At 42.3% G+C, this 23,287-nt stretch overlaps 1 protein-coding gene across 1 annotated transcript; it reads left to right on the plus strand.

Annotated features, from left to right (window-relative positions):
- Nucleotides 1-1,085: 1,085 nt before the first annotated feature.
- Nucleotides 1,086-22,571, plus strand: LOC149315982 (NUAK family SNF1-like kinase 2). The gene is made up of 7 exons (XM_089514528.1): nucleotides 1,086-1,265; nucleotides 10,752-10,872; nucleotides 13,456-13,607; nucleotides 15,025-15,090; nucleotides 18,514-18,633; nucleotides 18,970-19,102; nucleotides 19,980-22,571. The coding sequence occupies exons 1-7, from the start codon at nucleotides 1,086-1,088 to the stop codon at nucleotides 21,119-21,121; spliced, it is 1,914 nt and encodes a 637-aa protein (XP_089370654.1). The 3' UTR covers nucleotides 21,122-22,571.
- Nucleotides 22,572-23,287: the final 716 nt, after the last annotated feature.

Here is a 23,287-nt window from a genome sequence, read left to right on the forward strand (position 1 = left end):
AAAAGCTTCCAGGAGGAATGCGAAACCCATCAGCAACCACAGTTGCAAAAGGGATAGATCCAGGGTTTGTGTGTTGTTCATTTGGCAAAGTACAATAGCATCCAAAATCCCCAAACAATGATGCTTTTAGTGGGGCAACCAAGACGAACAAAATGCACATTGCAAGCTTTCGAAGCTTCACTGGCTTCTTTGCCAGGCAAAGATGTTAAACATGATAGAGAAGGAAAAAGAAGAGTTATGACAGTGTTAATCCCAAGCCTGCATTTGGGTTGTTCTCAGTTCACATGGTTTTGGGGCAGGGTGACCAAATGTCCTCCTTTTCCAGGACATGTCCTCCATCTCAGGATTCCAAAATGTCCTCCATTTGGACTCTGACTAAGAAGAAGCATGGATTTATCTTTATAGGAGTGTTCGCAGCTTTTGTTGGGTCATGTCCTCCATTTTGCTTAAAGGTCCTCCATTTTACGGTGAGGACTTCTGGTCAGTCTGGAGGGAAATGCAAAGAGGATTGTTAGGATTAAAATATAAATCCATGTGCCTTAGTCAGACTCCAAATGGAGGACTGTTTCGAATGACTCCTGGACAGACGGTTAGAAATGGAGGGCAGGTCCTGGAAAAGGAGGACAGCTGGCCACCTTGACCCCTCCTTCCCCCCCCACCCAGGTTTGGAGCCTAAAAATAATGGAACTGAAAAATAAATACAAATAATGAACAATAAAGAAAAATAATGGAACTGAAAAAGAAAAGGAATAATAAATAAATAAATAAAATGAACAATAGATAAAAAGAATGAAAATAAATAAATAATAATAATAATAAATAAAAAGAATGACCAATGAATGAATGGAATGGAAGTGAGAAGGAAATCAGGAGAGTGACCATTGAAGCCTTTCCCCAGATGGACACCTTGCAAATTGTTCAGGGGCCACGTGGGGCGTGTCAGCCAATGAGGGCCGGGGGGCGGGTCCCGGTGGGAGCTGGCAGCAGGTTGGGAGCCTTTATTGTGGCTGCTGCTGGGGCTGAGCAGCGGAGGCAGACAGAGCGCGGCGGATGCTGCTGCTGCTGCTGCTGCTGCTGCGATGATCATGGAGCGCGTGGCCCCTTCTTCCTCCTCCTGCTCCTCTTCCTCTTCTCCGGCGAAGCGCCAGGCGGTGAAGCGGCACTACCACAAGCACAACCTCCGCCGGCACTACGAGTTCCTGGAGACGCTGGGCAAAGGCACCTACGGGAAGGTCAAGAAGGCCAGGGAGCGCTCCGGGAAGATGGTAAGCAGACCCCGCTCAGCAGCAGCAGCCTTCCCCGGCACACCTCCTCCATTCCCAGGCTCCTTTCCCCAGGACATGGCCTCCATTTCAGCCTTGTGTCCAGGAGGGCTTCCAAAACCTCCTCCCTTTGGAGTGAACCAAGGAGCATGGATGTCTCGGAGCTTTCCTTCGGTCAGCTTCTGCACTTGTCTCGAATGCGCCACTTTGGCGGAGCTTTCTCCTCTCCGGCAGTGAGGAGTGACACCTGGCCCCCTTGTTGTTGGATCCATGGGGTTTTCTTGGCAAACCTCTTCCCAGGGGCTTTGCCCTCCTCTGAGGCTGAGAGAGTGTGACTTGCACAAGGTCAGTCAGGGGGGCTCCAGGGCCTAGTCTGGATTTGAACCCAGGTCCCCACTAGAGTCCAGCAATCCAACCCCTCCGCCTGGCTCCATGCGGCAGCCTCCCAGTATATCCTAAGGCCTGGCAAAGGCAGAAAGAGAGGCAGAGACAGAGAGAGATGGGTTGGCGGCCAGACAGAGCCCCAAAAGCCATATTTTGACCAAACCTTGGTTAGAGATCATAATAATAACCTGTGTGTGCATGAGAGCCAGCGCCTGTGGTTTGAATGTTGGACTACGACTCTGGAGACCAGGGTTCGAATCCCAGCTTGGCCCTGGAAACCCACTGGGTGGCCTTGGCCAAATCACACTCTCTCAGCCTCAGAGGATGGCCATGGCGAAGCCCCTCTGAACACATCTTGCCAAGAAAACCCCATGATGGCTTCACTGCCTTTGGGTCTCCATAGGTCCAAAGCAACCTAAAGGCACACAGTGACAACAGCGGTGTGTGTCTGTCTGCCTTGGGAGTTGCATCTGAGGAATACGGAGTGGACTGTCTGGAACTGGACAGAAGGGTGGACTGTTGTATGTTTCGTAGGCGGACAAGTGTGGATGTGTGGAGGGAGATGTGGGAAGGAGGGGATTCCCTTGCAAAGGCAGCCACAGCTCTGGGCTATCTAGATAGAACTACAGGAGCAAAAAATGACAGAATAGGACTAATATCCTCATTCTTTCATTTTTTGCCCCCTCCTATATGATACTTAACAGAAGCCAGTGGAGCTTCAAAAACTTGCAACGTGTATATTGTGTATTTTACCTGGCCCCATAAAAGTATCACTGTTTGGTGGATTTGGGATGTTTATTGCATAATGAAAGTTGATCATACTTAATGATACAGAACAATAATTGTCCTACCTCTCTGCAAGGAGGGAATCATGACAAGGTTGCAAAAGTGCCTTAGCTAATCTGTGGGTCAGAGAGGTCGCGGAAGTCAGGCTGCCAAAAGGATCCCTCTCTAGTCCTGTTGTCCCAAACCTGGGGTTTAACAACACAGACCTGTATAGGTTGAATTTAAAGTTGGTCCCACTGTTTTCCCTAAGGAAAGGTGCACTGCATGGCCATCCCAAAACGACTGCGACCCTGTACATCCTTACCTGGGAATGCAGCCTGCACTTCTTATCCACAGATTTTTTATCCATGGATTCAAGCATCCATGGCTTGAAAATAAGCATACATTCCAAATAGCAAACCTTGATTTTCCATTTTATATAAGGACCACCATTTTGCTCTGCCATTATATTTAATGGGGCTTGAGCATCCACAGATTTTGTTATTGATGGGGAACCCTGGAACCAAACCCCAGTTAATAACAAGGTCCCACTATACATCCCACTGGAAATAATGGGGGTTATTTCTGATGAGTGCAGCATAGGATAGTGCTGGAAAGATATAGAAAGGTGAGAAGAGCTAGATCAGTTCTTTGTGTGACAGAGATCCCTGGTTCTGGCTGCTCTTATTTCTTGTGCATCTGCCGCAACTTGGCAACGGGGCCCCTTCACCACACAAACACACACATGTGCATCCACACTGCAGTTTGACTCCACTTTAACTGCCATGGTTCAGTGGTGTGGGACTCTGGGAATTGTGTTTTTGTGTGACAATTAGCCTTCTCTGTCAGAGAGCTCAGGTGCCACAACAAACTACAATTCCCAGGTTTCCATATCATGGAACCATGGCATTTATAGTGCAGTCACCCTGGATTATTTCTGCAGTGCGAATGCAGCCTTTTGTGGCGATGCAAACTGCCAAGAGGCTGCAAAGTGAAATCGTCTAAATCTGAGTTAAAGTTAGCTCAGATACAGACAGGCCTGTGCAGGTTAAGGTGGCCTTGCAAATGTTCTCTAGCTTGCTGTGAATCATTCTGGCTGAGGAGGAAAAGTAATGGGGATTAAAGATAATTATCTCTCTGCCAAGGTGGTAAACTTTTCAGCTTTCTTGCCAGGATGACTTGGTCTCTTTGCTGATGGTGGCAAATCCACTGGGGTGTGTTTGGGTTTTTTCCCCTTATTGACTGAAGCTGCATCCATGCTGCAGAAATAATCCTTTTCTCTGCTGCCACCACAAACTGCAGTTCACACAATTCCATAGCATTAAGCCATGGCAGATAAAGTAGTGTCAAACTAGATTGTTTCTGCAGTGTGGATGAATGTGTAGAGAAGGCGCTTTGAGAACAGCTGCATCTTGACAAAATGCAGGCTTGGGACTAATCTCGTCATTTATCACATCCCCCTCCCCCTGTGTGATTCTTAACACCTTTGTCTGATGATGAAGCCAGTAGAGCTTTGAAAGCTTGCCACATGTATTGTGTGGATGCAGCCTGAGTTTGTGGCTGCAGATTTCCTTTTTAAAATGGGAGGGCCAATGGGTTATAAGGCCCCTTTTGGCAGAAGCTTCCCTTCCTCTCCTTGAAAACAGAGGACAAAGCGAGCCAATTCTCTGCAGCTATATTTATTTCTCCCTGCTGCCCTCCCCCAGCTCCAACGCCTTTGCTTTTATTGATCTGACATGAGTTGCCTGTCTGTGCCACTGTTTGCCTTTGTGGCTGGCCTCCCTTGAGATGCAGGCAAGTCAGCACTCATTGGCTGGCCTTGTACAGGGTGGAGAAAAGGGGATTGCAGAAAAGAAAATCAGAATAGGCACACACACGCACCTAAAACCTAACCTCAATCGCTTTGTTTTGGCCCTGCTTATTTAATTCTAAATTAAAATTTCCAGCAGTCACTGAGGTGCCTAATCACATTTTCAATTTGCCCTCAAACTGCAAGCAGTGTTTTTCTGGCTTTTGATATAATCATCTTGAGAGAAGTGGTTTGCCAGAAGCCTGCAGCATGATGGCAGTGATCTCTCCAGAAACCCACATAGGTGCCTATATGCAAGGTCTTGGCAAAGCACACCAGTGTGGGAATAAATAATTTGGTAGCCTTGGCACATCTCCACACAGTGTTGATGTGGGTGGTGGATAAACAGCTCCCAGTCATGCTGACTGAAGTGGCAGGTTTTGTTTCCTTGTGAAAGGGGGAATTTGCATGTTGACTTGGTTATTCTTGCAGGGGAGAATAAACATTATCACAATCATGTATTTGGCCTTTCCCTGTGCAGTTTTGAGTGGCTTGAAATTGTAAAAAAATAAATAAATAAAATTGCAGGTAGCCATGTAGCCTGTGGTGCGACTTCACATCTCTTTTTGCACCATGTCCAGTTTAAGCTAATGCAATCTGTATAAGACTTGCCCACTGCATTTTAAGAATGTTGCAAATAAAAGACTAGGAGCTATATTCTATCTTGCCCTGCCACATCCTTCCAACCATCACAAATGCCTTTGGAGTTTATCAGACAAGGGAAATTTGAAGTATAATCCAATGGCAATCCGAACGCAATCATAGGGTTTCACGTTATTGCATGATAGACTACCACATGCAATTTCAGGCAACGGCAAGCTATTTTCAGGCAATGGGAAGTCGGTTCGAATTCACGTAAATTTGCTGAATTCAATTTAAGTTATGGGTTTTTATTTAATGATATTTGTTCTACAAATTTTCCCAAGCACTAATTTAAGTAAATCAAATATAATAGAAACACAATCCTCCAAATACCAGAAAGTGCAAGTGTCAACCTTTGACACTCCTTTTGTTTTACACTTCAATGCCCCAGAGCACTGCTCATCATGGCCAGTGATCAGGGATTCTGGGCGTTGACATCCAAAACATCTGTAGGCCAAAGTTTGAGATCCACTGGTTTAGAGCCATCACTCTTAATCTTTTCTGGGTCATAGATTTCCTTGAGGATCAGATAAAAGCTTTGGGGCCCCTTGCCAGAATATAGTCATATTTTTGTTGTGTTTAGGCCTTCCAGAAAACCAAATCCACAAAGAGCAAGAGAGTTGCTAGACTTGGGCCCATGAGCTCCCAAGATCCTGGGTCTATTCTACATCTCTGCTGTTTTATGCAGATGTGAACTTTGTGGACCTGGGTCCCAGGTTTTTGAGTGCCAACCAATTCCCCTGGTGAAGGAACACAATATACTTCTGCAGACCAGGCCAGGGTCTGGCTATTTAGAAATGTTACATTAACATACAGTGAAATTATTTGAAGGTACACTACAACAAGAAACTTACACCAACTATGATTATTTGGTACTGATGTACAAATTACGTCTTGGTAAATACTAGCATTGTCTGCTGAATAGTAATAACTAAATAGTGCAGCTCCTCTTTTCAATGAAATATTAAATGCAAATTGCAGCTTGGTGCCAGGTAAGCAAAATCTTTGTGGGAACTGGTGCCTTTGGGTAGAGAAAACACCAGGTTCTGTTGCTAGTATATGGGCCATACCAGTGTCCATACCTGAACAACAGGGTAGGTAGATTGTGGCCCTCCAGATGTTGGACTGCAACCCCCATCAAGCCTAACCAGCACTGAGGACTTATGAGCTGCAATCCAACGGGGTTGTAAATACAATTCTTGTTGTAACAGCCCTTATTTATCCAAAGTTGTCTAAGTCCAAATGGGTACACTGCAGTGAGTCAACTGCTTTTCTTTACAGCTAGGTCTACTCAGTCTCTAAACTGAATCCAAACAAACCTGGCTAGCAACACTGTTGATTAAAGGAAATAAATCCTGTATTTACTGTGTCAGCTACAGAGATACACATACAAAATGAACTGCTCTCACACCATAGGTGCTGTGGTTTCAGAAACCAAACAGCTTTTATATGTGTACCTTTCTGAAACTGAAATTGTCTACCCTGACTTTCCAACTTCATATGTGTGCATTTATTTGCTCCCAAAGTTGTTACCTGGCGTAATGAAACTTTTAGTTTATTTGCTTAAGCAGAGATTATGCGTGGCATGTTGGTCTGTCAGAAGTTTCATATGAAAACTACAGGCTGGCTGAAGTGAGGAGGCTAATTGGTTTCTGCACCTGTTTGCCATCCTACTTCTACCTATAAGCGGGAGTGGGGCTTTTAGTTTTTGGTTCTCAGCCAAATCAAACAGGAAGCCAGAATTTCTATCATCTTTGCTAGCAAAACAGGGCATATGTCCTTCAGGGCTTGTGCTCTGCATACAGAAAGGGGGAGGAGGGGTTTTGCTCCCCAAAATGGGAACTCTCCCCTCCATATTGCTTATAAAACAAAACAAAAAATAGTATTAAGAGAACACTGGCCTCCATGAGAGAAGGATATAATCCATACTTTGTGAAGGAGAGGGCAGTGTGCCGAATCTGGAACTGGTTTTGAAGCACCTGGCGGGTTTTCATTACTTGTCAGAGATCTCTTTCTCACCAAAACCATAATTAAAACCAGATTTGGAACAAGCCTGAAAGCCAAATTATAACTTATCAAGTGGAGTTGGCTGGTGGTGTGCATTGTCCCGTCTACAGTCATCATTCACTGTACGAAGTGGTAAGGCTGACGTTGCAAAATGTATGCCTCATCTAACTGGTGTCTAGTTGAAAAGGGATGTGATTCTCACAATCAAATAGGCACTTGTGTGCCTCCAGACACTCCCTTCAAGAACTGAACTGTTAGGAAAGGGTCAGGGGGCTACAGACCCCTGACCTGATCTCTTCACCTCATTGCTAGGGTGCATTAGGGTCAGCCTCAGTACCTGCCTGTCCATCTATCCAGTGGCAGGCTTAGTGGAGAACATTGAAACCGAAACGATATAGCTTGGTTTTGTACTCCTTCGATATGTATTAGTTTATCTTCAGCCATGTTTCTAAGTTTCCGTAGGAACATATCCCTAAATTGTCAGGCGGACAAGGAAGGGAAGAGAGCATAGCAGCATATGGATGGAACAGCAAGTTAAAGGCCATATGGTAGAGAACAAGTAGTCACAAAAAACTCGGAATGTTATTATTTTAGCATTATTAAACTGTCCACAAATAACTGTATATTTTCATGAACAGTTATCCTGTCTCATTTCAAAAACATTTTGGATAAAGTTCTAATTTTAAGAATATAATTTAGTATGGTGCCCTCAACATTGTGACCTTCAGATGTTTTCATTATAGTTCCTGTGGATGATAGAAGTTGTGGTCCAGCACTTCTGGACATTACCAAGTGGAGGATGGCAACTAGAAATGTTTGCTCTTCAGTTTGTTCAGTATCAGCTTCCAGTGTTGCAAATTTGAAAAACAAAAATAAAATAAGACTGAGTTTACAGAAAACCAAGATAGTACGTCCTTGCACTACAGAAGCAGGCATACAACACACACAGTCTGTGTATTATATAATATCTGTATGTTTTAAGATGTACTTGAGTAAATTTGTTTCCAAAGGGGTAGTTATGGCCATCTGTGTTACTTCAGTGTAAATATGGTGTGTTTAATCTTGCTCTTTTTGAAAGTGAAGAGAGAGTTAAATTGGGCATATATCAGTAGCCATGCTGCTGGTGCTGGGATTATGGGAGTTGCAATACCATGCTCTGCTACTAGCTGCTCACGTAACACTTGTCCATTCAAAACATAGTGATTCCTTATGCTCCCAAGTAGCTCCCAAGGCTCCAAATTGTCACCCCTTTATTGTTGGAAAGTGGCTTTGTTTTCTGGGACTGAGGGAGGGTTCAGTGGTTCTTCTTCAACAACATCTACTCTGCCTGGTTCTTGCAGTGCTGCTGCCCAGGTCTTCGGGGCAACTGAGGCCAGGGCCAGATGCCAGGCATTCCAGACACATGCCTCTGGTCAGTGAAACGTGGAACAACACAAGGATTCATAGCACAGAGTTCAGAGGGGGCACACAGGAGGTGGGGTGGATGAGGGCACCTTTAGAAGTGGGCAGAAGATAGACTGGCCTGTTCTGTAGAAAAGGCTGCAATATTGTCCCAACAGCAATTATGCACATTCCAAAAGGTACACCAGGGGGTCAGGTATTGAGATAGAAAGGGTTAAAAATTAACTCCCTGAACATAGCACAAAGGCCACCTACTGAAAGTGATAGTTTATGTGTGCTTTGCTGTTCTTTCCACTTCCTAATTGTCTGGCTTGGATTTAATGGCTGGGATGCCCTGCCTTCTGACGATAATTCTCAGAGTTAGGAATGCTGCTCTCTGCTTGCAAAAGTGATTGACTTCTATGCTGGTTTCTGGGACAAATCTGGTTTAAGTTTAAACTGATGGCTAGAAGGTTGTAGGCATTTCCCATCACTTCTGCCATTTGTTTTCCTTTAGGTCCTAGTGGCTATAGGAGAGGAAGAAAGGAAGAGCTTGCTTTCAATCCCTCTGGACATTTTGTTGGAAGATTTGACTCATGATGATATCTGGGTCTGCTTGGGTTATCTTTGGAGATGCAGTTCTTGACTTCAAGGCCAGGCCGAAGGGGGAAAGGAAGCTGTAGTAATATTTCCAGTGACACTGTGCATGGGGGAGCCATCTGCATGAAGGGGTAAATAATAAACTAGTTACTTCCTTCAACACTTCTGGGGGGGGGTTCCCCCTCTGAAAATACTCTTAACCTTTTACCATAGTTTTTTGACCATTACATCATGAAGAGAGTGTAACTATTTCTTACCAATAGCTTGGGCCAAGCAACTATCGATAATTTTGCCTATGACCTCACTGAATTTAATGGAATTCCTTCTGTGTAAATGGATGGTTATATATTTGCCAAAATCACACTTCCTTTGATACCAGGTTCAGAAAAGATATTGTTGGACTACAATTTCTATCAGCCCTAGCTGGCATAGTCAGTAGTAAAGAATGCTGAGCCACTCTGGCCACAAATTACTTACCCCTGCTTTAATAGGATGGAAAACACTGGCCTTAGTGCTTTCTCAGAATCCCAGGCTAATATTCCTACTAGTAAGCAAACTATCTCAAAAATGTCATAATTTCTAGGGACTCCTAGTGTAGGTATACTGGGGAAAATAGAGAATAACTTATAGTACCGCCTTTTGAGATTGCTCAATGCCTCGTGCCTCCTCCTACCTATTCTTAGCAAGAGGGAATTGTAAGTTAATGGCTATTGGGTGGATGAAAGAGCTCTAACTCTTCCCTGCTTTTGGGATGCATGGGGAGGCCTCCCTTTCCTTGTTGTTGCTGGGAGACTTAGTATTATGTGTCCTCCCGGATCCTTTTACAGGATTAATGCTGTTCCGCATTCTTGTACGATAGAAGAAACGAGGTTGTGCCGGATTCTGTTGTAAATTCAATCCAAGGAGCACATTGTCTCTGCAGTCCCTTTGAAAAGGGATTAACTGCATCTATTCTCTGGTGCTCTCACTTTCCCTCTCCTCCCCTTCATTTCCTTGTAGAGGAATTTTCATAATAAAGAAATCTGAGCAAACTTTGGAAAGTTTGCTCCTGCCGGTTCACATATCTACCATTTTGGCCAGCTGGTTGAATTTGGGGGAAGTTCCATTTTACTACCCACTGCTTTTTTAGAAGGGGGAGCATTACCTGAATTTGATGGCTTCTCTTTCAATGCCAACCTTTTCTTGTAACCAATTTGGAGTGATTTAGTTTCAGCCAAATACTGTGGGATAACTGAACTGTTTTAATTGCACAAGATGAAACTATTAACCTTATAAGTCACATGCACACATCAGAACACAAAAAAATACATACTAAGCAAGTGTGAATCTGCTTATTCTAAAAATAATAAAGCAGATGCATGCTTAATCTTAAAAGAATAAGAGAAAATTATTCTTTACTCTAATTAAACATAATTTATAATGGGGAAGGGGAGATGGTTGAGGTCAAGATGTCAAACTAGCCTCAAACCACAGTGTTTGTTAAGGGATTGTCTGTGTAGTTAGTAGATCAGATTCTGCATTACTTCATCTTGTAATTTAAAAGTGATTTTTTTGTGTACTGAACCAATTCCAAATCAATATCAAAAAATACAGAGTGGCTAGTGCTTCCACACACATTGACAGCACTTTGGTTCTAACATCAGCAATAACTACTAATCACAGCCTGCATTCTGTAATTTTGATACTGCTTTATTTTGAGAGTTTGCTCCCCCATTTCTTAGCTGAAATTAATTTGCGATCTCATTCATTCTACAGATTGAGCATAGTTGTTCTACTCCCAGTCCTGAAGGCACTAGTATGATTTCATGAGCAAGGGAGGAGATTATCCCACTGCTAATCTTCTTGGTCCTTTCAATTTCCAGGTTGCTATCAAGTCTATCCGGAAAGATAAAATAAAGGATGAGCAGGACCTTATCCATATCCGGAGAGAAATAGAAATAATGTCTTCCCTCAATCACCCCCATGTCATTGCTGTTCATGAAGGTAAGGATTCCTTTTATGTTTGATTGTACTGGTATGATATATTGTTTACCTGTAGTGGTATAATTTTGGTGTTAGACCTCCACAAACAACTGTATATACTTGACTATAAATTATAAATCAACCTCATGTATAAGTCAAGGGCAGGCTTGGGCGCCAAAATTATCAATTTTGATATGACCCATAAATAGGTTGAGGTACAGGCATGTAATAAAGGATCTAAAGGAGGAAGCAAAGAAAAACAGTGCCAAAGAACTTACCAGATTTCAGCAGGCAAAACTGTTTGTGCTCACACTAAAGGCTGGATAGATAAGGGGGAGGAGTCAGTGCTTCCAGGACAGATTACACATTTGCCTTTCGTTGGGGAATGGTTACTTTTTTCATAAGATAAAGGTCAGTACTTAGAACATTGACCCATGGATAAGCCGACACTGGGTTTTTTAGGACAATTTTTGACAAAAATTTATAGGCTTGTACATGAGTGTATACAGTAAACCTGAGCCCATAAAATACCAATCCATTAAAAGATTTTGCCACCAGCAGTTAAAAGCTGAAGTCCTGTTTAAATAAAAAGGGCTTGCCTTTGCTTGCCAGCAAATAAGTGCACCAACGGTCAATTGGCACACCTTGCAGGATAGTTGTGTGTATAATTTGTGGGAGATGAGAGCACATTATACTCATCTGAGCTCATTAGAGGAAGGGTGGGAACTAAAAGAGATTAACAAATAATAAATAACCAAACAGATGTTTAAAATGAAAGCTGACTGGCCCCTGGATTAATGAACCATAGTTGGCGTCTCTGCACAAACTGATGTTAGAAATAGCTGGTACAATAAAACTGCAGAGGAAATATTTGAAAAATATTTGTGGAATGTTTGGCTCTTAGATGCACCACTTATCAGCCCTAGGCAGCATGTCCAATGGTGAAGGAAGAAGGAAGATGTAGTCAGATAGATAGATATCAGTGGGCCATGCATTCCCCAGCCCTAAATTTTACTTTACTACTTAAACCTGAAATCTACTCCCTTACTTCTGCTCAAGGATGAAGAATTGCACAAGTTGCAAACATGCCACAAAATGCACACCTTTCTGTTATATTGAATACTCTGTTATACTGAATTACACCCCTCACTTACTTCTTACCCCTGAAATCCTGTCTGGAATTGAAATGCTGTAGTAATTTTCATTTGGGAGACCAAATGGCAAACCCATGAGGGAACAAAACCTGCATAGATCTTCTTCCAAATCAACTGGCAACTGCCGTTTCATCCATGTTAGCCACTTTAGTCTTAATGTAAAAGTAAGGCCTGTTACAGACAGCCAAAATAAAGCTGCGTCGAGTCACTTTGGAGGTATGGTATTTCAATGATGCATGAGTCCTAAGAGTCTGGAAACTTCACCAAAGCTGCACTCCAGTCCTTAGGACTGGAGCGTGGCTTTGGTGCGGCCTTTGGACTCTTAGGACGCATGTATCATTGAAATACCATACCTCCAAAGTGACTCGAAGCAGCTTTATTTTGGCTGTCTGTAACAGGCCTAAATGTCATTCTTCACCAAAAATGGACAATTTTGCAAAGTGGTAAGGTGGTAGTTCTCAGGAGCCTCAGCCTGAGGCACAACTGGGTGACTTACCCATAGCATTCAGCTCTAGAGCAATAAAGTTCCCCTCTACTTTTTAATACTTTCTTCCTTGTTTTTAGCTTTTCATTATGTGTACAAAACAATGTGTTTTAGGAGCATATGCTCTTAAAAACATCAAGATCCTATTACTTCCAGTGTTGAGGATAAAGAACTCTTTACACTTGCTTTTTTTCCCCATGGCACTATGAAAAGCAACACATGAGGTCTGCTGCAATAGCCTCCCTAATGGTATTATATCTTTATTGTTAGGGGAGGGGAGGGAAGTGCAACATTATAAAGATTAATATAGGTGAGAGGGGAAAACCTGTATGTCAATATAACAGAAAGATGTGCATTTCATAAGTCTGAATGTTAGTGGATTCTGTATGATATTGATCATAATTCCTATTATAATCCACAGAGAACTTGTATAACAGATAAAATAATGGTAGGAAAAGTATACTACTGTAGTTCTGATCTGAGCTATTACTGTAGTCAAAGATGGATTGCCATGTACATTGGTTCATTTATATAAATAAATACCAGTAATGATTTAGGAAGATGTGTCCAACCCTTTCTGACAATTGTCCCAGCAAATGTTGGACCTTCTACTTGTACTGTAATTGCACTTTGCTTCTGTTCTAACCTGTGGCAGTTCTTTGATGTAAAAATGTGCAAGATTTAAATCTAATGTTATCACTTGCATTGCTTTGTTCAAAGAGCAAGTGTTAAGCCTTCGTGATATATGTGTGTGTGTGTGTTTTAAAAAGAAGAAGAGACCTACATTTGCCTTACATATGGAGGCATGCAAAGCATTGAACAGTAATGGTTCTGTAGCGAACTGGAGTGGTACAGTAGAGCCCCACACTAAAAGCAGAATCATGAGGCAGAATAGGAACTAAGGCCACAGGCTTGCCATCAGTCTTGTCTGACATGGAGACATCCCCTTCTCTTTGTTTGTTACAGTATTTGAAAACAACAGCAAGATTGTTATTGTGATGGAATATGCTAGCAAGGGGGATCTCTATGATTACATTGCTGAGCGCCAGAGACTCACTGAGCAGGAAGCACGGCACTTCTTTAGGCAGGTGGTATCTGCCATCTACTACTGTCACAAGGTGAGTGGGATTTGGTGGCCTATTTGATACTGAGGGCTCCTTCTAGAATGCTCAGGAGATCCTGCCAATGGAAAAGTTATCTAGAATAATCTCTTGGGACATATGCATACTCTTTATTGAGTAACTTAAGACACTTGGCGGGTTATGAAGAACAGATGCCCCAAAACCTGGTGGTATATGGCTCCTGGTGGTGGTAGATTTCTCCACTGACAGGATTCACAAATGTTACTTTAATTTATTTAAAAGCAGGATTCAGCATGTCTTTTTCTTTCGATGTAACTGCACAGTGTCAGAAGTGAATCCCTAGATTGAGATTTTATTGTGGAGAATATAAATATGTGGCATACTGAGGTCACCATATAGTATCTTTGACACCTTTCACATATGGTTATAAAGCAGACTGAGTTTACAGATTCTTGGCTTCCAGAGGATTCATGTTAATGGAAATGGTGAATTCCCTCCTCAGAGCTTCCTAGAATGCAGTGAAAACTGAAAGTCATGGTGTTAGACATTTTCCATATCTGAACATAATGGAGCAGTTCAGGTAATACTTGAAATACTCCACCCTGTCCAGGCATGGATGGAGAAAGTACCTCTAAACTATGGCCTACGCATCTGTGCCAAAGTTAAGTGGTAAAATATGGGAATTGACCATGTGGTTTTAGCTTCTGAGCTGTTTGCATAAGAAGTTTCATCACAGTGCTGTTATTATCAGCTTCAGCGCTACCTTCAGGGAAATGCCTGTAGCTGTCACAAAGTGTAAGGAATCCTGGCTTGAATTTCACTTTTGTTTAAAATGACAGGGCCACTCTGAAGAGAACTCAAATGTGTTCTTCTGTAAGGAGAATGTGATGAAACACCTTTACTTCTACCTGCAATGTCACCAAACCCTGGTGACCAAAGAAACTGCCATAAACTGTCAAAGCATAAGCTTCGTTTCACTAAACATAAGAACCATTCAAAGGGAGAAAGTCCATGCAGTCTTTGTTCAGCTCCCGGAAGTATGATCTTTGCATAGTTGTCTTTATTATTCTCCTTGACTATCCAGCATGCAATTTGCATATCAAGAATATTAAAGCCCTTTGCTAAGTGGGAAAGCACCTGTTTGCTTTCATCCTACAGCCTATAACACCTGGTATTCATTGGTGGTCTCCCATCCAAATTCTAACCAGGGCTGACCCTGCTTCGCTTCCCCAAGTTCTAACCAGGGCTGACCCTGCTTAGCTTCCAATATTGGATGGAACCTGATGACTTTAGGGCATTTAGGTTCCTTCCCTACCAAAAAGCAAACAGTCCTTTAACCATGTTGCTACTATATCTGTACTTTGACAGAATGAATAACCACAGTCTTCTAGAGAGACTTGACTTCCTTCCTCTACCAGAAAAGCCCACTAACTTGCTATATTTTTCCCAACAGAATGGAATAGTTCACAGAGATCTGAAGCTTGAGAACATACTGCTGGACGCAAATGGTAACATCAAGGTGAGCGGAACCTGAAAGCTTGATCAACATGTTACACAAAATGAGTTTACAAGTTTTTCACCCTGTGAAGGCCTTGCTTCTTTAAAGCTGAGGTTGCTTACATGTAATAATGAAACATACAGAATTAGAAAAGCACAACAGAAGATCTCGTAATAAAAAAGAATCTTTAAAAAACTCCCTAAAAAAAGCCCCAGTCTATGTCATAACTAGTGTACACTGTAACCAGTGTTTTACTTTGGCATTGTGGGCTCAGTGCAAGACTGATTTTAAATCTCTAATACATGGCTTGGAATCAGGCTGCCTGCCAAATAATATTGGTAGCCAGCATAGCTAATGGCAAAGGATCCTGGGACTTGTATTTGTTTTGATGTATATTGTACTGTTTAACTTTGTTGTGCACCGCCCTGATTTGAAGAAGGGCGGTATAAAAATAAAACTTTTATTATTATTTATTATTTACAGTCCAGCAACATTTGGAGGGCCAGATGATTTACATCTGTAACATGTATGATGCCTTTACTGTTATGGGTTCAGCTCAGTTTGTCAGCAGAAAAGGGAGCATCAGCACACAGAAATAATGCAGCTTGACACCACTTTAAGTGCTGTAGCTCCGTCCTATGGAATCCTGGGATTTGTAGTTTTATAAGGTCTTTAGCTTTCTCTGCCAAAGGGTGCTGGTGCCTCACCAAACTACAAATCCAAGGATTCTGTAGGATGGAGCCATGGCAGTCAAAGTGGTCTCAAACTGCATTATTTCTACATGTAGATGCATCTAAAGACAAGACTGGGTTAAGGCCAAATATTGGAGAGAGAAATAGAAAGAACTTACTCTTCTACTGAAGACACTCAACTGTTTTGTGAATGGTTACTGGCTAGTAAAGAAATGTGTTATGTAAATAAATAAAATTCTACCACCTGAATCTTGATAAAAGACATTTCAGCTATTGAGATGGTTCAGTAGTAGCCCTTCAGATGATGTTGGGCTGCAGCTTCCATCATCCCTCACTGTTGCTTGTGCTGGCTAAAAGTTAGTGTGAGTTGCAATCCAGCAACCTCTGGAGGGCCATATGTTTCTGCATGAATATTCCAACAAGGAAGGAGGTAAAAATAGCCTGTGATTACCAGAAATTCTAGCTTATCTCTCCTGTTAAATATACAAATATGAAGAGCTAATCCTAATGGTGACTCATGGCAGAATAAGATACAAGAGGAAAAGTTCATGTGGCTTGTTTAAAAAATAAATAAAAGGAAACAGTAGTTTCCAAGATAGAATAAAAAAATCCTTTTGAAAACAATTGATTAAACCAAATAATTCAGTTGTCTGTCTGAGGTTTACAAATAATTTATCATGCTTTAGTCAAACCCCACTGCCCAAGGAGGATTACTGTATTTAGATATTTAGTAACATGCTTTTAGTACCTTGTATTCCTTGGGGACCTTCTAAAGAAAAAAATTACACTGCAGCGTTGACCTACCTGGCATCCTCCAAACATGATAGGCTATAATTGTCATAATCTCAACCAGTATGGCTGGGGATGATGGTGGTTGTAGTCTGACCCATCAGCAGCATGCAGGATTGGCTGAAGGGCTGGTTTACTTAGCGGGAACTACTCTGACAGCAGAAAGAAGGAACTTAGCATTTAGACCAAGTTGTTTACTCATAGTGTAGAGGAGTATATCTTACTCAGATGACATATGTTGCAGTAGTTTGAAAATGTAATACTGAAAAAAAGGCTTGTACTGATCTGCAAACACATGATTAAGGATATGGTAGAGTAATTATGGTTGAGTCAGCATCATGTAGTGAGTTGAGTGTGGGACTAAGGACTCCAGGGGATGAAGGTTTGAATCCTTGCCTGGCCATGGAAACCCACTACCTGACCTTGGGGACATCATGTTCTCTCACTGCAGATACGCAATGACAAACCTTTTCTGAACATGGCAAGAAAAAAACCCATGATAGATCAGAAATTACTTGAAGGCACACAGCAAGAGCAACTTTATCCCAATCTCTGCTCTGTGGTGTTTGGTTTCATGGTGGTGGTGATGGTGAAGCTAATAAAGCCTTGAGGTCTGAACCCACCAATTCCCATTTTCCTAATGTGAGAAGGCAAACTGACAGAAGAACACTGTCCCAGGAAAACTACTCAAAACCAGGGAGTTTGTCTTGCACTTCGATCATCCTGGACTTTACAGAGATAAGGAACAAGGAAGCAAGACATAACCCATGAAAACTGTGAAAGCCAGAGTCACAACCAAAAAGAATACAAGCCTCTTTTTCAGAATTCAGAAGAGCCTATTCTTTCTTAAGAATGACCAGACACTTCTTAACACAGTGCATATTTTTGTTCAGTTAACAAAGCCCTGCCATAGTTTGTTTTGCCCGAACAATAGTCTGTTCCACAGCTACAAACCTGAAAGCATGTTCTGTACCTTCTGGCTCATCTGACTGGCTGTAGGCTGCATAAACAAAGGGATTAAAACAGTGGTATCAGCAAATACTTATGGCTGTGGCACAAGCAGAGGAGTAAAACAAGGGTGTGATAGTCCTTAAAGGTCTAGTACATGCTTAACAAATGTATTCTACTTTCACTTTAGGAACTGGGTGTACTTTTAGAGCTTCATGAGCAGCTGCTTGGTAGCTACACAGGAGCCCAACAGGCAAACATTTCATAGGTGAAAGTGTGTTGTCCCTGTAGCTGTTGGCTGGGACAAGCTGGCCCTGTTTTGTGCTTATCATACATTTGTTAAAAGCACAGGGCTACAATCAGTGAGAGGGAAGTGGAAAGCCTGAAAGCTTTGATACAAACGTCTAGAAACAAAAGCAAGGAACTGTCTGTCCTCACTGCATTCCTGGTGACAAAGGACAATCTTGCTCCAAGGTGTTCACCAGCCTGTAGCTCTGGGTTCAGATTTCAAATCAAAGAATTTATTATTTATTTATATCCCACCTGGCATGGGATCCAAGGCAAATCACAACATGAATTACAATAAGATATCTAAAAACCTGATGATATTATTTATAAATAAATAAACCACATAAAGAAGACTGCTCCTTTTAAACAATGTAAAATAATGAAAAAAACATAAAAATAAAAATACAAGCATAGCAATTAAAGTATACTTATACTATTAACATGCCCTTATGCATAGCCAGTTAGTTGCCAAATTGTTGTTCAAATATAAAGACTTCTTGGAGAAGAGAAAAGCAAGGTATGATTATGTGATCCAGGGTGAACAGGTTGAAACAACCTGTGAGCACTGGTACAATAGTTCTGTACAAGTAAGGGGCTTCTCCTGGAATTAATCCTTACTAGAAGGTTTTCATACTAGAAAGCAGGTCTCCCATCTAAATTTTAAAACATGCACCCTACTTCTTTCTTCTGCACTGACAACACTAACTGACCAATTTTCTCTCCCCAGATTGCAGATTTTGGCCTCTCCAATGTCTTCCAGCAAGATCGGCTCCTGCAGACTTTCTGTGGGAGCCCCCTCTATGCATCCCCTGAAATAGTCAATGGAAGGCCTTACAAAGGACCTGAGGTAAGAGCTTAATTCCTTAAATGTTGACTAAGACAGTATTAACCAAATTACATCCACAAGTATTTTACTTGCATGACATCATATCTGAGATTTCAGCCTTTCCTACTGAACATAGAATTACTATAAGATCATGAGCTTGATTATCTGTAATGCATTTAATAATGTTGTTAAACATCTCAGGTGACAAGGGGAATAAAGTGTGTGTAGAAACTTTTGGTAAAGCAATGGCTTGAGAGGTCTTGTCATGACTTCACTTGTTGCTAATACCAGTGAAAGATCTAGAAACAAAAGTGACAAGAAAGCGCATCTCCAAATAAAGTTCTTCTGTCTTTGCAGGTTGACAGCTGGTCCCTTGGTGTGCTCCTCTATATTTTGATTCATGGTGCGATGCCTTTTGATGGTCATGATTACAAGACTCTGGTCAAGCAAATCACAAGTGGGGACTACAGAGAACCCACCAAACTTTCAGGTAAGTAGACATGAGAGTAGACAATCTCCCCAATGAAGCATTTAGTAGAACCTTCAGCATTTTAAAGTCAGGGCTAGGAACGCTGTAGGCCTGCAGAGGCTCCAAGCTCCCATCAGCCCCAGCCAGCATAGGCAGGAGTTATGAAGATAGGAGTTGTAGTGCATCAAGTTCTTTAGTGCCATAAATTCCTCACCTCTGGTTTTAAGTGTATGCACTTCTATTTGCAGCTGCAACCCTCAAATTTTCATTACATAGACAAGCCACCAGATGAAATGGATGGTGGTGGTGTGGTCTTGACCTTACCTTGTTCACTTGTTTAATATGCTTTTTAAAGTTTATATTGGGGTTATTTTAAATTTAGAATCACAGATTCATGGAGTTGGAAAGGGCTCTGTGGCCCATCAAGTCTAACCCCCTGCTCAATGCATGATCTCCAGTTAGAGATTCTCCAGCAGGTAGCTGTCCAGCCTCTTTTTGTAAATGTCCAGAGAAGGAAACCTCACCACATCTCTAGACAATTAGTTCCACTGCGAACTGCTTTCACTGTCAAGAATGAGTTATTCTTTCTAATGTTCAATCAAAATCTACCCTCCTGTAATTTAAAAACCATTAGACCTAGTTCTGCTTTCTGGAGCAGCAAAAAACTGACCTCCCCCCCTCCACTTCTTTGTGGCAGCCCCTAAGATATTTAAAGAGTGTGATCATATTAAAAGAGTATGATCAAAGTGAACCCATTCAGCATACCATGATATAGGGAAGAATATAAATGTAACAACAACAACAACAACAACAACTGTAATACTGAAATTCCCCCAAAGAAAGACCTAAATAGAACTCTACCCATAAAAGCATTTCTATTGATTTCTTTGTCTTCCAGATGCCTGTGGCTTAATCCGATGGATGCTAATGGTGAACCCAGAACGCCGAGCGACCATTGAAGATATTGCCAGCCACTGGTGGGTGAACTGGGGCTACAAGGTGCCAATTGGGGAACAGGAGTCCTCACATGACAATGAGTCTTCATTAGCCACTGTGGCAGAGTGGTTGCGCCGTTCCTCTAGACCTCTCTTTGAAAATGGCTCCAAGGTACGCTGCTTCTTCAAGCAACACATCCCAGGTGTCACACTGGAGAGACAGCGCTCACTAAAGAAGTCAAAGAAGGAGAATGACATCTCTCATGTGCTGCAAGAGACTGGCCCTCCTCCAGAGAACCCATCCAAATCTATTCTGAAGAGACCCAAAGGCATCTTGAAGAAGAGAAATTCCTGTGAGAAGGCCCAAGTTTCTCCTCCTCCAGCAACAGCAGGTCCTGTTGACTCATGGAATGAGGAGAATACAGGATCTACTATCGACCTGGCTTGTGTCTTGTCATCCAGAGCCTTAGCCTGCAAGGTAGAAGGTGTTGTAGCCACCCCTCCCATGCCCAAGAAGGGAATCCTGAAGAAGCCTCAGAAGAGGGAGTCTGGCTATTATTCTTCCCCAGAGCGTAGTGAATCCACAGAGGTCTTAGACTCTAAAAACCTGGATCTTGATGCCAGTGCCTTTGCTGGCAATCCTTCATCTGCTCCCACCTCTGGAGATGCTCATGCCAGACGAAAAGGAATCTTGAAGCACAATGGCAAGTTCTCCTCTAGCAGCACTGAGTCTGAAGGTGTGCCTGCCAAGGTCTTCTCCACTTTTGTAGAGATCACCTTGCCCAAAATGCCGATGGCCTCCCGTAATCGTCCATCCAGTGCTGTGAGCGAGGATAGTATTCTCTCTTCAGAGTCCTTTGACCAGCTGGACTTGCCTGATCGACTGCAAGCAAGTGGAGTAGCACCTATGCGTGCAGCCATCTCTGCAGACGATCTGCTGCAGTTAGAGGAGGCAGAGGGGGAGATGGGGGCTCGCCGGCTCCGCCGTTGGACAGTAACCCAGTGCCAAACTCCCTTGGTGGATAGCTGCTTCTCTCTGACAGACTGTGATAATGTCACTGAAGTCTACAAGCGGGCTGTGGCTATGAGCATGAAACTGAGCTGAAGAGCCAGTTGCTACCAAGGCCACCAAGGGACCTTAGATAATCAGTGCACAGACATGCAGAGAGATCTTGCAGTTCTGATTCTGTGCTCAGACAGAACGGCATAGTCCAAACTATTTGCACTTCCCTTTGGGGTGGACAAGAGGGCTCTCAGCAGCCTGTGTCTTCTCCCTTACAGAGCAGGAAGTGCAATTGGCTAGAACTATTTATTTTGTTGCATACAGTACTTCTTGACTCTTCCTGGAATGTAAAGAAGTGAATGCTCCATGTTCTAACAATGGCTTGTAAAAGTGGTACAACAGGGTATGGGCATGTGTTTGGAGAGAAGAAAAAGCTATGTTCATAGAAAGCTGATGGAGGTAGGAAATGGGTTAAGGGCAGTGCAGTGGGGCAGGAGAGATGGGGAAGGATCTGTAATCTATATGGGGATGGACTAAAACTGATAGAGGAAAAAAAGGTAAAAAAATTATTTACCAGCAAAGGAGCAGTAAGTTGAAGATTTAATTGATAGAGTCCTGGAACACCTTCATCTCTCCAAACAGACCCTGATGATCACCTTTAATCCTAGGGATTAGGGTGGTTATTTTGTTTGCACTGTGCTTCTATAATTGCACAAAATTGGTAAGAGAGGTAGAAATGCCTCTGAAGAGGAACAATGTTGTGGCAAGGTGATGAAAATGAAACAGCTATTGGCTGAAAAACTTGATTGCATTTTGGTGGGGAGTGTCTGCACTATAGTTTCAAACAGTGGTCCAACTATCTTGCTATTCTCAGGCCAAAAAGCTCTGGTGGAGAGGGGAAAATCCTGCTAACCTAGCATCTTCCATATTACCAACATCCAGCACTTCTTCAGGTGAGCCACAGCAGTTAACTGAAAACTTGAAAGACCAGTTGCAGTCAGATTCAGATGTGTGTTGGAAAAATTAGACTCAAGACAGCTAAAGATTGATTCTATGCACTTCTCCCAAAATATTGAAGTTTGATAGATCTACAGCTGTGATTGTTGTAGTATTTAGATTTTGTAGAGAAGAAACTTTTCTCAAGCCAGCAAATCACAGCAGCTGTAACATCTTCTAAGACCCATAAGTGGTTTGTTCTGGAATGCATCTTGACCAACAGTTTCAAGGGAAGAAGGGTCAGCGAGACCAAATAGAAACCCTTGATTGGGATCAGGGGAACTGAGCTGGGATTTACATTGTAGGCACAATGGGCTTTTAAAGAAATAGGTGTCTGGTCCTTCTATAACAGGATATATGTATGTGCCTTTAAAAAGAAATTTTGGACTTTGGCTTAGATCCTAAAATAAATTAAAGAAGTTCATGGGGGGAAGACTTCCAGTAGTTGCCTTCCCCCATCTCACCCCCTCCCAGGCCCCTGCCTCCAGTCTCACAACCAGCTTTGTTGCTCTTTGGGGCAATGGAGGGTAGCTTTTCATATGTGAGGTAGAGTGGCTGGGAGTGCAGGGGGGGGGGGGGGGAGACAGGAAACCCTACTTCCATGTACATGGTGATAAAGTTACCTTATGATCCAAGCCTCTTTGTGTTGCCTTGGTGTCTGTTACCTTGTCTCAATGGGATTTTTTCCCCCTTTAAGTATTTTAAAATACTCCCTTTCCAAGTAATGTGAGCTACTTGACAAATGTTTTAAAAGCTGGTTGAAGATTTAAAAAAAAAAGAACTAGGGTGACTTCCTAAATAGAAAGAAAATGGTCTGCAAAACATCTCCCCCTTGTAAGATTTTGGATTTAAAACACCTGTTGCACTATCTTGCCATGTCTTCTCTGGTTGGCTCACTCAAGGACTGTGTTGTTGTTAATTTGTCCCACCAGAGAAGTTAATTTAAGTTAAGCAAAATAAGACATGAACACTCTTATCTGTGCAGCTCTTCTTTTTGTAAACTGATATTGTGGTTATGAAAGAAAAAATAAAATAAAGAGAATAAAATTAAAAAGGAACCTAATATTTTTGATTATTTGTACTGCTCCTTCACTGACTAAAACTACCTACCAGATCTCAGATCACTTTCTGTCCATTCCACAATTTTTCTTCTTCTCATCTTTGCCATTACTCGAAAATAGAGTCTGGTCCATAAATTGCTAAAGTGTTCTTCACATCCTGGAGAGCTAATAGTATGTAGGAGATCATTCAACTGTGTCAGTTAATTCAGAT

This window comes from Sceloporus occidentalis, unplaced genomic scaffold (assembly GCF_023333645.1).
Source record: "Sceloporus occidentalis isolate IW3139 unplaced genomic scaffold, rSceOcc1.0.p SCAF_3, whole genome shotgun sequence".
NCBI lineage: Eukaryota > Metazoa > Chordata > Lepidosauria > Squamata > Phrynosomatidae > Sceloporus > Sceloporus occidentalis.

Coding starts and splice junctions, on each gene's coding strand:
- LOC149315982 (XM_089514528.1), top strand. CDS start 1,086: ATGGAGCGCGTGGCCCCTTCTTCCTCCTCCTGCTCCTCTTCCTCTTCT. Junction 1,266..10,751: donor GGGAGCGCTCCGGGAAGATG/GTAAGCAGACCC, acceptor TTCAATTTCCAG/GTTGCTATCAAGTCTATCCG. Junction 13,608..15,024: donor CCATCTACTACTGTCACAAG/GTGAGTGGGATT, acceptor TTTTCCCAACAG/AATGGAATAGTTCACAGAGA.